This window comes from Salmo salar, chromosome ssa04 (genome assembly GCF_905237065.1).
Source record: "Salmo salar chromosome ssa04, Ssal_v3.1, whole genome shotgun sequence".
NCBI lineage: Eukaryota > Metazoa > Chordata > Actinopteri > Salmoniformes > Salmonidae > Salmo > Salmo salar.
In genome coordinates, this window is record NC_059445.1 from 5,086,727 (window position 1) to 5,101,405 (window position 14,679).

General features: G+C 44.0%; 1 protein-coding gene across 1 annotated transcript in view; it reads left to right on the forward strand.

Moving 5' to 3' along the window:
* Positions 1–3,996: 3,996 nt before the first annotated feature.
* Positions 3,997–14,679, forward strand: part of LOC106594008 (maternal embryonic leucine zipper kinase) — a 34,001-nt gene continuing 23,318 nt past the window's right edge. Inside the window, exons 1-8 of the mRNA XM_045717607.1 lie at positions 3,997–4,162; positions 4,592–4,679; positions 5,106–5,191; positions 5,536–5,652; positions 7,852–7,995; positions 9,553–9,621; positions 11,485–11,577; positions 14,337–14,435. Of these exons, the coding sequence (XP_045573563.1) occupies positions 4,616–4,679; positions 5,106–5,191; positions 5,536–5,652; positions 7,852–7,995; positions 9,553–9,621; positions 11,485–11,577; positions 14,337–14,435 (672 nt within the window). The 5' untranslated portion in view covers positions 3,997–4,162; positions 4,592–4,615. The remainder of the gene's footprint in view (positions 4,163–4,591; positions 4,680–5,105; positions 5,192–5,535; positions 5,653–7,851; positions 7,996–9,552; positions 9,622–11,484; positions 11,578–14,336; positions 14,436–14,679) is intronic.

The following is a 14,679-nucleotide window of genomic DNA, read 5'->3' on the forward strand; positions in this document are numbered from 1 at the left end:
ATTAACCACTAGCATGGTGGCTAAACACAATACACAACATCAGGAAGTAACATTACTAGATATTAACCTCTAGCATGGTGGCTGAACACAATACACAACATCAGGAAGTAACATTACTAGGCATTAACCACTAGCATGGTGGCTGAACACAACACAACATCAGGAAGTAACATTACTAGATATTAACCTCTAGCATGGTGGCTGAACACAATACACAACATCAGGAAGTAACATTACTAGACATTAACCACTAGCATGGTGGCTAAACACAAAACATCAGGAAGTAACATTACTAGACATTAACCACTAGCGTGGTGGCTAAACACTAACATCAGGAAGTAACATTACTAGACATTAACCACTAGCATGGTGGCTAAACAAAACATCAGGAAGTAACATTACTAGACATTAACCACTAGCATGGTGGCTAAACACAACATCAGGAAGTAACATTACTAGGCATTAACCACTAGCATGGTGGCTAAACACAACATCAGGAAGTAACATTACTAGATATTAACCACTCTAGCATGGTGGCTGAACACAATACATAACATCAGGAAGTAACATTACAAGGCATTAACCACTATCATGGTGGCTGAACACAATACACAACATCAGGAAGTAACATTACTAGATATTAACCACTAGCATGGTGGCTGAACACAATACACAACATCAGGAAGTAACATTACTAGATATTAACCACTAGCATGGTGGCTGAACACAATACACAACATCAGGAAGTAACATTACTAGATATTAACCACTAGCATGGTGGCTGAACACAATACACAACATCAGGAAGTAACATTACTAGATATTAACCACTAGCATGGTGGCTAAACACAATACATAACATCAGGAAGTAACATTACTAGATATTAACCACTCTAGCATGGTGGCTAAACACAACATCAGGAAGTAACATTACTAGACATTAACCACTAGCATGGTGGCTAAACACTAACATCAGGAAGTAACATTACTAGACATTAACCACTCTAGCATGGTGGCTAAACACAACATCAGGAAGTAACATTACTAGATATTAACCACTAGCATGGTGGCTAAACACAACATCAGGAAGTAACATTACTAGATATTAACCACTAGCATGGTGGCTGAACACAATACATAACATCAGGAAGTAACATTACTAGGTATTAACCACTAGCATGGTGGCTAAACACAACATCAGGAAGTAACATTACTAGATATTAACCATCTAGCATGGTGGCTAAACACAATACACAACATCAGGAAGTAACATTACTAGATATTAATCACTAGCATGGTGGCTAAACACAACATCAGGAAGTAACATTACTAGACATTAACCACTAGCATGGTGGCTGAACAATACACAACATCAGGAAGTAACATTACTAGATATTAACCACTAGCATGGTGGCTAAACACAATACACAAAATCAGGAAGTAACATTACTAGACATTAACCACTAGCATGGTGGCTAAACACAACATCAGGAAGTAACATTACTAGATATTAACCACTAGCATGGTGGCTAAACACAACATCAGGAAGTAACATTACTAGATATTAACCACTAGCATGGTGGCTAAACACAACATCAGGAAGTAACATTACTAGATATTAACCACTAGCATGGTGGCTAAACACAACATCAGGAAGTAACATTACTAGATATTAACCACTAGCATGGTGGCTAAACACAATACACAAAATCAGGAAGTAACATTACTAGACATTAACCACTAGCATGGTGGCTAAACACAACATCAGGAAGTAACATTACTAGATATTAACCACTAGCATGGTGGCTAAACACAACATCAGGAAGTAACATTACTAGATATTAACCACTAGCATGGTGGCTAAACACAACATCAGGAAGTAACATTACTAGGCATTAACCACTAGCATGGTGGCTAAACACAACATCAGGAAGTAACATTACTAGACATTAACCACTAGCATGGTGGCTAAACACAACATCAGGAAGTAACATTACTAGACATTAACCACTAGCATGGTGGCTAAACACAATACATAACATCAGGAAGTAACATTACTAGACATTAACCACTAGCATGGTGGCTAAACATAACATCAGGAAGTAACATTACTAGACATTAACCACTAGCATGGTGGCTAAACACAATACACAACATCAGGAAGTAACATTACTAGGCATTAACCACTAGCATGGTGGCTAAACACAACATCAGGAAGTAACATTACTAGATATTAACCACTAGCATGGTGGCTAAACACAACATCAGGAAGTAACATTACTAGGCATTAACCACTCTAGCAGGGTGCTAGAAAATGGTGTTTTATTTTTTTAAAGTATGTATATTTTCCAGTTTTTTTCCGCCTTCTCAACATTAAAACTACTTAAGGAGGAAATCGAAGCCTTTCCAGCCTGAATGGAGAATGTTTTAGGTGGGAACCGGTCACCAGAAGTGTATCACCAGCTGTGTACATCAAGCCCAGAGGATAGTGGGGGTCCATAAAGCCCAGAGGATAGTGGAGGTCCATCAAGCCATGAGGATAGTGGAGGTCCATCAAGCCCAGAGGATAGTGGAGGTCCATCAAGCCCAGAGGATAGTGGAGGTCCATCAAGCCCAGAGGATAGTGGAGGTCCATCAAGCCCAGAGGATAGTGGAGGTCCATCAAGCCCAGAGGATAGTGGAGGTCCATCAAGCCCAGAAGGTAGTGGAGGTCCATCAAGCCCAGAAGGTAGTGGAGGTCCATAAAGCCCAGAGGATAGTGGAGGTCCATCAAGCCCAGAAGATAGTGTAAACTCATCAAGCCCAGAGGATAGTGGAGGTCCATCAAGCCCGGAAGATAGTGGAAACTCATCAAGCCCAGAGGATAGTGGAGGTCCATCAAGCCCAGAGGATAGTGGAGGTCCATAAAGCCCAGAAGATAGTGGAAACTCATCAAGCCCAGAAGGTAGTGGAGGTCCATAAAGCCCAGAAGATAGTGGAAACTCATCAAGCCCAGAGGATAGTGGAGGTCCATCAAGCCCAGAGGATAGTGGAGGTCCATAAAGCCCAGAAGATAGTGGAAACTCATCAAGCCCAGAAGGTAGTGGAGGTCCATAAAGCCCACTAGCTTGCTCATGGCAACGTCATTTCGCTGAGTCTACCTTTAAATCTAGAATGTTATGGATGGTCAGTCCTTGCATCCATAGCTTCGTCTATGAACTTGAGAGTGATTACATTTCTCCAGCCCCCATCCTTCAGCTTTTTACTGAAACAGTGGCGTGGAGTTGCTTTGTTATTGTTTCAACCGCTGACTGGCCCTTTAAGATTAGGATTGTGGGCTAATAATCTGATCCTCGATCCTGTAGTTAGGGACTTGTAGTGTAGAATCAGTGTTATAGCTGCAGTGCCATTACTGAACGATAGATACATAACGGGGTAGGCCGTCATTGTAAATAAGAATTTGTTCTTAAATTACTTTCCAAATTAAATAAAGGTTAAATAAATAATAAATAAAATAAATAAATCTATTTTATAGCTGCAATGCCATTACTGAACAATAGATACAATGACAGGGTAGGCTGTCATTGTAAATACTTTCCAAATTAAATAAAGGTTAAATATTAATATAAATTAAATAAATCTATTTTATAGCTGCAGTGCCATTAAATAAATGACTTTCCTAATTAAATAAAGGTAAAATAAATATAAATAAATAAATAAAATAAATATTTTTATAGCTGCAGTGCCATTAAATAAATGACTTTCCTAATTAAATAAAGGTAAAATAAATATAAATAAATATAAATAAATATTTTTATAGCTGCAGTGCCATTAAATAAATGACTTTCCTAATTAAATAAAGGTAAAATAAATATAAATAAATAAAATAAATATTTTTATAGCTGCAGTGCCATTAAATAAATGACTTTCCTAATTAAATAAAGGTAAAATAAATATAAATAAATAAAATAAATGTTTTTATAGCTGCAGTGTCATTACTGAACGACAGAGGCAGGAAGGAGATACAGACACCGGAAGTAGGACGTTTCGTCACTGTAGTGGGGAATTCAAACTTCGACAACAGGACGTATATTACTAATACAAAGTATATATTTACCCACATTCGTGATAACGTTTGCTTTCTTCACTATATCCAAGTTTTTTTAAAGTTTTTTTATTTAAGGTAGGTTCGACGCTTTTAGCATAGGATAAATTAGTTAGCCAAACTGTACTAAAGTATCGTTAGCCTAGCTTGGCAACCCCCAAGTCAGTGAATTAACTTAATGTAGCAATGTTGCTAAATGGTTTGAATTGATAAGTCTTGTCACAGTTTACTACCGTATTTGTATATGCTAGAAGTATAAGTATAATATTGTCATCTTAAGCGTTGGAACATTTCGTTTTAAGTTAACATTAGCTCATCGACATTTCAAAGTAGACCGAAGGTTGATCAGTTGACAGGCAGCTAACGTTAGCTAGCTAAGCCAGACAGACAGACAGACAGACCGCTTGTGTGTTTGGGATGTTATTTTAGCCGTCAGTAGCCACCTATCGGAACTAACCTTCTGGAGACTTTCAGCTAAATGTCGCTGTGTGGGTTTTTATATCGCAGCTGGAAGGTTGTGTTTTCGGCGAGATGCCCATGGACAGCGCGGCGGAACTCCTCACGTACTATGAAGTCTACGAGACCATCGGCTCCGGTGAGACACTTCATCCCATCTATACCTGGCACAGGAGCAACCAGGAATGTGTGTGTGTGCGCATGTAGCTGTCTGGGTGGGTGTGTGTTATCCGTTCTAATCGGTGTGTGTGTGTTATCCGTTCTAATCTGTGTGTGTGTGTGTGTGTGTGTGTGTGTGTGTGTGTGTGTGTGTGTGTGTGTGTGTGTGTGTGTGTGTGTGTGTGTTATCCGTTCTAATCGGTGTGTGTGTGTTATCGGTTCTAATCGGTGTGTGTGTGTGTGTGTTATCGGTTCTAATCGGTGTGTGTGTGTGTTATCCGTTCTAATCGGTGTGTGTGTGTGTTATCGGTTCTAATCGGTGTGTGTGTGTGTTATCCGTTCTAATCGGTGTGTGTGGTCTCTTATCTGACCTGCTGTTCTGCTGGGTGGGTGTTGTGTCCTACAGGAGGCTTTGCTAAGGTCAAGCTGGGTCGCCACATCCTGACTGGAGAGAATGTGGCCATTAAAATCATGGAGAAGAAGGAACTGGGGGTGAGTCTCTCTCTCATCTCTCTCTCTCTCTCTCTCTCTCTCTCTTTCCCTTCCTCTCTCTCTCTCTCATCTCTTTCCCTTCCTCTCTCCCTCTCTCCTCTCTCTCTCTCTCATCTCTCTTTCCATTCCTCTCTCTCTCTCATCTGTCTTTCCCTTCCTCTCTCTCTCTCTCTCTCTCTCTCATCTCTCTTTCCCTTCCTCTCTCTCTCTCTCTCTCTCTCTCTTTCCCTTCCTCTCTCTGTCTCTTTCATATATCTAAGTCTTTAATATTTAGTGTGTTTTTACTGTTTTAGTCTAATGTGGACGGCTTGTTAAAGAAACACCCCATTTCTTCTTCTGTGCAGGAGGACCTTCCTCGTGTGAAGGTGGAGATAGAGGCCATGAAGAGTCTGAGCCATCAGCATGTCTGTAGACTGTACCACGTTATAGAGACTAATACCAAGATATACATGATCCTGGAGGTAGGACCCCCCCCATCAGCATGTCTGTAGACTGTACCACGTTATAGAGACTAATACCAAGATATACATGATCCTGGAGGTAGGACCCCCCCCCATCAGCATGTCTGTAGACTGTACCACGTTATAGAGACTAATACCAAGATATACATGATCCTGGAGGTAGGACCCCCCCCATCAGCATGTCTGTAGACTGTACCATGTTATATAGACTAACACCAAGATATACATGATCCTGGAGGTAGGACCCCCCCATCAGCATGTCTGTAGACTGTACCACGTTATAGACTAACACCAAGATATACATGATCCTGGAGGTAGGACCCCCCCATCAGCATGTCTGTAGACTGTACCATGTTATATAGACTAACACCAAGATATACATGATCCTGGAGGTAGGACCCCCCCCCCATCAGCATGTCTGTAGACTGTACCACGTTATAGACTAACACCAAGATATACATGATCCTGGAGGTAGGACCCCCCCCCATCAGCATGTCTGTAGACTGTACCACGTTATAGAGACTAATACCAAGATATACATGATCCTGGAGGTAGGACCCCCCCATCAGCATGTCTGTAGACTGTACCACGTTATAGAGACTAATACCAAGATATACATGATCCTGGAGGTAGGACCCCCCCCATCAGCATGTCTGTAGACTGTACCATGTTATAGAGACTAATACCAAGATATACATGATCCTGGAGGTAGGACCCCCCCATCAGCATGTCTGTAGACTGTACCACGTTATATAGACTAACACCAAGATATACATGATCCTGGAGGTAGGACCCCCCCATCAGCATGTCTGTAGACTGTACCACGTTATAGAGACTAATACCAAGATATACATGATCCTGGAGGTAGGACCCCCCCCCATCAGCATGTCTGTAGACTGTACCACGTTATAGAGACTAATACCAAGATATACATGATCCTGGAGGTAGGACCCCCCCCATCAGCATGTCTGTAGACTGTACCACGTTATAGAGACTAATACCAAGATATACATGATCCTGGAGGTAGGACCCCCCCCATCAGCATGTCTGTAGACTGTACCACGTTATATAGACTAACACCAAGATATACATGATCCTGGAGGTAGGACCCCCCCCATCAGCATGTCTGTAGACTGTACCACGTTATAGAGACTAATACCAAGATATACATGATCCTGGAGGTAGGACCCCCCCATCAGCATGTCTGTAGACTGTACCATGTTATAGAGACTAATACCAAGATATACATGATCCTGGAGGTAGGACCCCCCCATCAGCATGTCTGTAGACTGTACCACGTTATATAGACTAACACCAAGATATACATGATCCTGGAGGTAGGACCCCCCCCCATCAGCATGTCTGTAGACTGTACCACGTTATAGAGACTAATACCAAGATATACATGATCCTGGAGGTAGGACCCCCCCCCCATCAGCATGTCTGTAGACTGTACCACGTTATAGAGACTAACACCAAGATATACATGATCCTGGAGGTAGGACCCCCCCATCAGCATGTCTGTAGACTGTACCATGTTATATAGACTAACACCAAGATATACATGATCCTGGAGGTAGGACCCCCCCCCATCAGCATGTCTGTAGACTGTACCACGTTATAGAGACTAACACCAAGATATACATGATCCTGGAGGTAGGACCCCCCCCATCAGCATGTCTGTAGACTGTACCACGTTATAGACTAACACCAAGATATACATGATCCTGAAGGTAGGACCCCCCCCCATCAGCATGTCTGTAGACTGTACCACGTTATAGAGACTAACACCAAGATATACATGATCCTGGAGGTAGGACCCCCCCATCAGCATGTCTGTAGACTGTACCACGTTATAGAGACTAACACCAAGATATACATGATCCTGGAGGTAGGACCCCCCCCATCAGCATGTCTGTAGACTGTACCACGTTATAGACTAACACCAAGATATACATGATCCTGGAGGTAGGACCCCCCCCATCAGCATGTCTGTAGACTGTACCACGTTATAGAGACTAATACCAAGATATACATGATCCTGGAGGTAGGACCCCCCCCATCAGCATGTCTGTAGACTGTACCATGTTATAGAGACTAACACCAAGATATACATGATCCTGGAGGTAGGACCCCCCCATCAGACAGACCAGCCCCAATATGAACCTCTCTTCTTCCCCTCCTCTTCTTCTTCTCCAGTATTGTCCAGGAGGAGAGCTGTTTGACTACATCATCGCTAAGGACCGTCTGTCTGAAGAGGAGACAAGAGTGTTCTTCAGACAGATCGTTTCGGCGCTGGCCTACGTCCACAGCCAGGGGTACGCCCACAGAGACCTGAAACCGGTAGGTAACCGGGGATACGCCCACAGAGACCTGAAACCGGTAGGTAACCAGGGGATACGCCCACAGAGACCTGAAACCGGTAGGTAACCGGGGATACGCCCACAGAGACCTGAAACCGGTAGGTAACCAGGGGGTATGCCCACAGAGACCTGAAACCGGTAGGTAACCAGGGGTACGCCCACAGAGACCTGAAACCGGTAGGTAACCGGGGATACGCCCACAGAGACCTGAAACCGGTAGGTAACCAGGGGTACGCCCACAGAGACCTGAAACCGGTAGGTAACCAGGGATACGCCCACAGAGACCTGAAACCGGTAGGTAACCGGGGATACGCCCACAGAGACCTGAAACCGGTAGGTAACCGGGGATACGCCCACAGAGACCTGAAACCGGTAGGTAACCGGGGATACGCCCACAGAGACCTGAAACCGGTAGGTAACCGGGGATACGCCCACAGAGACCTGAAACCGGTAGGTAACCGGGGATACGCCCACAGAGACCTGAAACCACCGGTAGGTAACCGGGGATACGCCCACAGAGACCTGAAACCACCGGTAGGTAACCGGGGATACGCCCACAGAGACCTGAAACCACCGGTAGGTAACCGGGGATACGCCACAGAGACCTGAAACCACCGGTAGGTAACCGGGGATACGCCCACAGAGACCTGAAACCGTAGGTAACCGGGGATACGCCCACAGAGACCTGAAACCGGTAGGTAACCGAGATACGCCCACAGAGACCTGAAACCACCGGTAGGTAACCGGGGATACGCCTCACAGAGACCTGAAACCACCGGTAGGTAACCGGGGATACGCCCACAGAGACCTGAAACCACCGGTAGGTAACCGGGGATACGCCCACAGAGACCTGAAACCGGTAGGTAACCGGGGATACGCCCACAGAGACCTGAAACCACCGGTAGGTAACCGGGGATACGCCCACAGAGACCTGAAACCACCGGTAGGTAACCGGGGATACGCCCACAGAGACCTGAAACCACCGGTAGGTAACCGGGGATACGCCCACAGAGACCTGAAACCACCGGTAGGTAACCGGGGATACGCCCACAGAGACCTGAAACCACCGGTAGGTAACCGGGGATACGCCCACAGAGACTGTGTGGGTGTCTGTAATACGTGTATATAGTTAATACCTGGTATATATTATAATACGTGTATGGAACTACTGTTAATGCTTCCCTCCCTTCTCCCTCCCTCTCTCCCTCCCTTCTCTCTCTCTCTCTCTCTCTCTCTCCTTCTCTCTCTCTCTCTCCCTTCTCTCTCTCCCTTCTCTCTCTCTCCCTCCCTTCTCTCTCTCTCCCTCCCTCCCTCCCTTCTCTCTCTCTCCCTCCCTCCCTTCTCTCTCTCTCTCTTCTCTCTCTCCCTCCTCTCTCTCTCTCTCTCTCCCTCCCTTCTCTCTCTCTCCCTTCTCTCTCTCCCTCCCTTCTCTCTCTCTCTCCCTTCTCTCTCTCCCTCCCTTCTCTCTCTCCCTCCCTTCTCCTCTCTCTCTCTCCTCCCCTCCTCTCTCTCCTCTCTCCTTCTCCCCCTCCCTCAGGAGAACTTGTTGCTAGATGAAGACCACAACCTGAAACTGATAGACTTTGGTCTCTGTGCCAAACCCAAGGTAACCACCCTGCCATGTTGTCTCAGTGATGTGTGTCAAGGCTTAGTGGTCGTTGTCTATAAATATATAGATTTCATTCATGTGTTTTGTGTGCTATTTCCTGTCTAATCACTGTGTTATAGATGGGGTGGTCCTGTGTTTATAGATGGGGTAGTCCTGTCTAATCGCTGTGTTTATAGATGGGGTGGTCCTGTCTAATCGCTGTGTTTATAGATGGGGTGGTCCTGTCTAATCGCTGTGTTTATAGATGGGGTGGTCCTGTCTAATCACTGTGTTTATAGATGGGGTAGTCCTGTCTAATCACTGTGTTTATAGATGGGGTGGTCCTGTCTAATCACTGTGTTTATAGATGGGGTGGTCCTGTCTAATCGCTGTGTTTATAGATGGGGTGGTCCTGTCTAATCGCTGTGTTTATAGATGGGGTAGTCCTGTCTAATCGCTGTGTTTATAGATGGGGTGGTCCTGTCTAATCGCTGTGTTTATAGATGGGGTAGTCCTGTCTAATCGCTGTGTTTATAGATGGGGTGGTCCTGTCTAATCACTGTGTTTATAGATGGGGTGGTCCTGTGTTTATAGATGGGGTAGTCCTGTCTAATCACTGTGTTTATAGATGGGGTGGTCCTGTCTAATCACTGTGTTTATAGATGGGGTAGTCCTGTCTAATCGCTGTGTTTATAGATGGGGTGGTCCTGTGTTTATAGATGGGGTAGTCCTGTCTAATCGCTGTGTTATAGATGGGGTGGTCCTGTGTTTATAGATGGGGTAGTCCTGTCTAATCGCTGTGTTATAGATGGGGTGGTCCTGTGTTTATAGATGGGGCGGTCCTGTCTAATCGCTGTGTTATAGATGGGGTGGTCCTGTGTTTATAGATGGGGTAGTCCTGTCTAATCGCTGTGTTTATAGATGGGGCGGTCCTGTCTAATCACTGTGTTTATAGATGGGGTGGTCCTGTGTTTATAGATGGGGTGGTCCTGTCTAATCGCTGTGTTTATAGATGGGGTAGTCCTGTCTAATCGCTGTGTTTATAGATGGGGTGGTCCTGTCTAATCGCTGTGTTTATAGATGGGGTGGTCCTGTCTAATCACTGTGTTTATAGATGGGGTAGTCCTGTCTAATCGCTGTGTTTATAGATGGGGTAGTCCTGTCTAATCACTGTGTTTATAGATGGGGTAGTCCTGTCTAATCGCTGTGTTTATAGATGGGGTAGTCCTGTCTAATCGCTGTGTTTATAGATGGGGCGGTCCTGTCTAATCGCTGTGTTTATAGATGGGGTGGTCCTGTCTAATCACTGTGTTATATAGATGGGGTGGTCCTGTCTCATCAAGGTCTTTTATAGGGGTGGATATGAGCTGATGGTGGTAGTCCTGTCTCATCACAGTCTGTCTTTTATAGGGGGGTCTGGGATATGAGCTGATGACCTGTTGTGGTAGTCCAGCCTCATCACAGTCTGTCTTTTATAGGGCGGTCTGGGATATGAGCTGATGACCTGTTGTGGTAGTCCAGCCTCATCACAGTCTGTCTTTTATAGGGGGTCTGGGATATGAGCTGATGACCTGTTGTAGTCCTGCCTCATCACAGCTGTCTTTTATAGGGCGGTCTGGGATATGAGCTGATGACCTGTTGTGGTAGTCCAGCCTCATCACAGTCTGTCTTTTATAGGGGGGTCTGGGATATGAGCTGATGACCTGTTGTGGTAGTCCAGCCTCATCACAGTCTGTCTTTTATAGGGGGGTCTGGGATATGAGCTGATGACCTGTTGTGGTAGTCCTGCCTCATCACAGTCTGTCTTTTATAGGGGGGTCTGGGATATGAGCTGATGACCTGTTGTGGTAGTCCAGCCTCATCACAGTCTGTCTTTTATAGGGGGGTCTGGGATATGAGCTGATGACCTGTTGTGGTAGTCCAGCCTATGCCGCTCCAGAACTCATCCAGGGGAAATCCTACATCGGCTCTGAGGTGAGACACCTGTTGGGGGGGAATATAATATATCTGGCTGTGTGAATATAATGAGTGTGTGTGTGTGTATAACACAACACAAAACACACACACACACACACACACACACTACCGTTCAAAAGTTTGTGGTCACTTAGAAATGTCCTTGTTTTTGAAAGAAAAGCAAATTGTTTGTCCATTATTAAAATAACATTAAATTGATCAGAAATACAGTGTAGTCATTGTTAATGTTGTAAATGACTATTATAGCTGGAAACGGCTGATTTTTAATATGGAATATCTACATAGGCGAACAGAGGCCCATTATCAGCAACCATCACTCCTGTATTCCAATGGCACGTTGTGTTAGCTAATCCAAGTTTATCATTTTAACCTCTATGGGCTAGGTGGGACGCTTGCAAAAACTTCAATTTTTCAAACATATGACTATTTTACACCATTTTAAAGACAAGACTCTCGTTAATCTAACCACACTGTCCGATTTCAAAAAGGCTTTACAACGAAAGCAAAACATTAGATTATGTCAGCAGAGTACCCAGCCAGAAATAATCCGACACCCATTTTTCAAGCGAGCATATAATGTCACATAAACCCAAACCACAGCTAAATGCAGCACTCACCTTTGATCTTCATCAGATGACAACCCTAGGACATTATGTTATACAATACATGCATGTTTTGTTCAATCAAGTTCAAATTTATATCAAAAACCAGCTTTTTACATTAGCATGTGACTAGCATGTGACTAGCATTCCCACCGAACACTGCCTGTGAATTTACTAAATTACTCACGATAAACGTTCACAAAAAAACATAACAATTATTTAAAGAATTATAGATACAGAACTCCTCTATGCACTCGATATGTCCGATTTTAAAATAGCTTTTCGGTGAAAGCACATTTTGCAATATTCTCAGTAGATAGCCCGGCATCATAGGGCTAGCTATTTAGACACCCAGCAAGTTTAGCACTCACCAAAGTCAGATTTACTATAAGAAAAATGTTATTACCTTTGCTGTTCTTCGTCAGAATGCACTCCCAGGACTTCTACTTCAATAACAAATGTTGGTTTGGTCCCAAATAATCCATTGTTATATCCAAACAGCCGCGTTTTGTTCGTGCGTTCAAGACACTATCCGAAAGGGTAAATAAGGGTGACGAGCATGGCGCAATTCGTGACAAAAAAATTCTAAATATTCCATATACCGTACTTCGAAGCATGTCAACCGCTGTTTAAAATCCATTTTTATGCCATTTTTCTCGTAAAAAAGCGATAATATTCCGACCGGGAAATTGTTTTTTATTACAAAGAGAGTGAAAGTAAAAGCTTGCTATCCCCTCATGCACGAGCCTCAGTCTAATGGCCCTCTGATAGAGCACTTGCCAAACGCGCTAATGTGTTTCAGCCTGGGGATGGAATTACATCGTTCAGCTTTTTCCCGCCTTCTGAGAGCCCATGGGAGCCGTAGGAAGTGTCACGTCATGCCAGAAGGTCCCCTGTATTTGTTAGAGATGATCAAGGAGGGCCAAGAAATGGTCAGACAGGCCACTTCCTGTAAGGAATCTTCTCAGGTTTTGGCCTGCCAAATGAGTTCTGTTATACTCACAGACACCATTCAAACAGTTTTAGAAACTTTAGGGTGTTTTCTATCCAAAGCCAATAATTATATGCATATTCTAGTTACTGGGCAGGAGTAGTAACCAGATTAAATCGGGTACGTTTTTTATTCGGCCGTGCAAATACTGCCCCCCTAGCCCCAACAGGTTAAAAGGCTAATTGATTATTAGAAAACCCTTTTGTGATTATGTTAGCACAGATGAAAACTGTTGTTCTGATTTTTAAAGAAGCAATAAAACTGGCCTTCTTTAGACTAGTTGAGTATCTGGAGTGTCAGCATTTGTGGGTTCGATTACAGGCTGAAAATGGCCAGAAACAAAGAACTTTCTTCTGAAACTTGTCAGTCTATTCTTGTTCTGAGAAATGAAGGCTATTCCATTCGAGAAATTGCCAAGGTACGACATCTTCAGTACAACGCTGTGTACTACTCCCTTCACAGAACAGCACGAACTGGCTCTAACCAGAATAGAAAGAGGAGTGGGAGGCCCCGGTGCACAACTGAGCATGAGGACAAGTACATTAGAGTGTCTAGTTTGAGAAACAGACGCCTCACAAGTCTGGACAATAAATGTGCATTTCTCAGTGACCACAAACTTTTGAACGGTAGTTATGTGTAATGTGTGTGTTGTGTTACCAGGCTGATGTGTGGATATATAGTGTGTGTGTGTGTGTGTGTGTGTGTGTGTGTGTGTGTGTGTGTGTGTGTGTGTGTGTGTGTGTGTGTGTGTGTGTGTGTGTGTGTGTGTGTGTGTGTGTGTGTGTGTGTGTGTGTGTGTGTGTGTTACAGGCTGTGTGGAGTATGCGTACTGTGTGGATATATAATGTGTGTTGTGTTACCAGGCTGATGTGTGGAGTATGGGCGTACTGCTGTGTGGATATATAATGTGTGTTGTGTTACCAGGCTGATGTGTGGAGTATGGGCGTACTGCTGTGTGGATATATAATGTGTGTTGTGTTACCAGGCTGATGTGTGGAGTATGGGCGTACTGCTGTGTGGATATATAATGTGTGTGTGTGTGTGTGTGTGGAGATAAGGGGTGTGTGTTGTGTTACCAGGCTGATGTGTGGAGTATGGGCGTACTGCTGTGTGGATATATAATGTGTGTGTGTGTATATAATGTGTGTGTGTTGTGTTACCAGGCTGATGTGTGGAGTATGGGGGTACTGCTGTTTGCTCTGCTGTGTGGATATCTGCCCTTTGACGACGACAACTGTATGGTTCTCTACAGGAAAATCACTGTAAGATACTCTCTCTCTATTGGTCAAGTTACAGGGTTATGTTATTAGATCCTCTCTCTCTATTGGTCAAGTTACAGGGTTGTTATTAGATCCTCTCTCTCTATTGGTCAAGTTACAGGGTGGTTATTAGATACCCTCTCTCTATTGGTCAACTTACAGGGTTATGTTATTAGATACCCTCTCTCTATTGGTCAACTTACAGGGTTATGTTATTAGATACCCTCTCTCTATTGGTCAACTTACA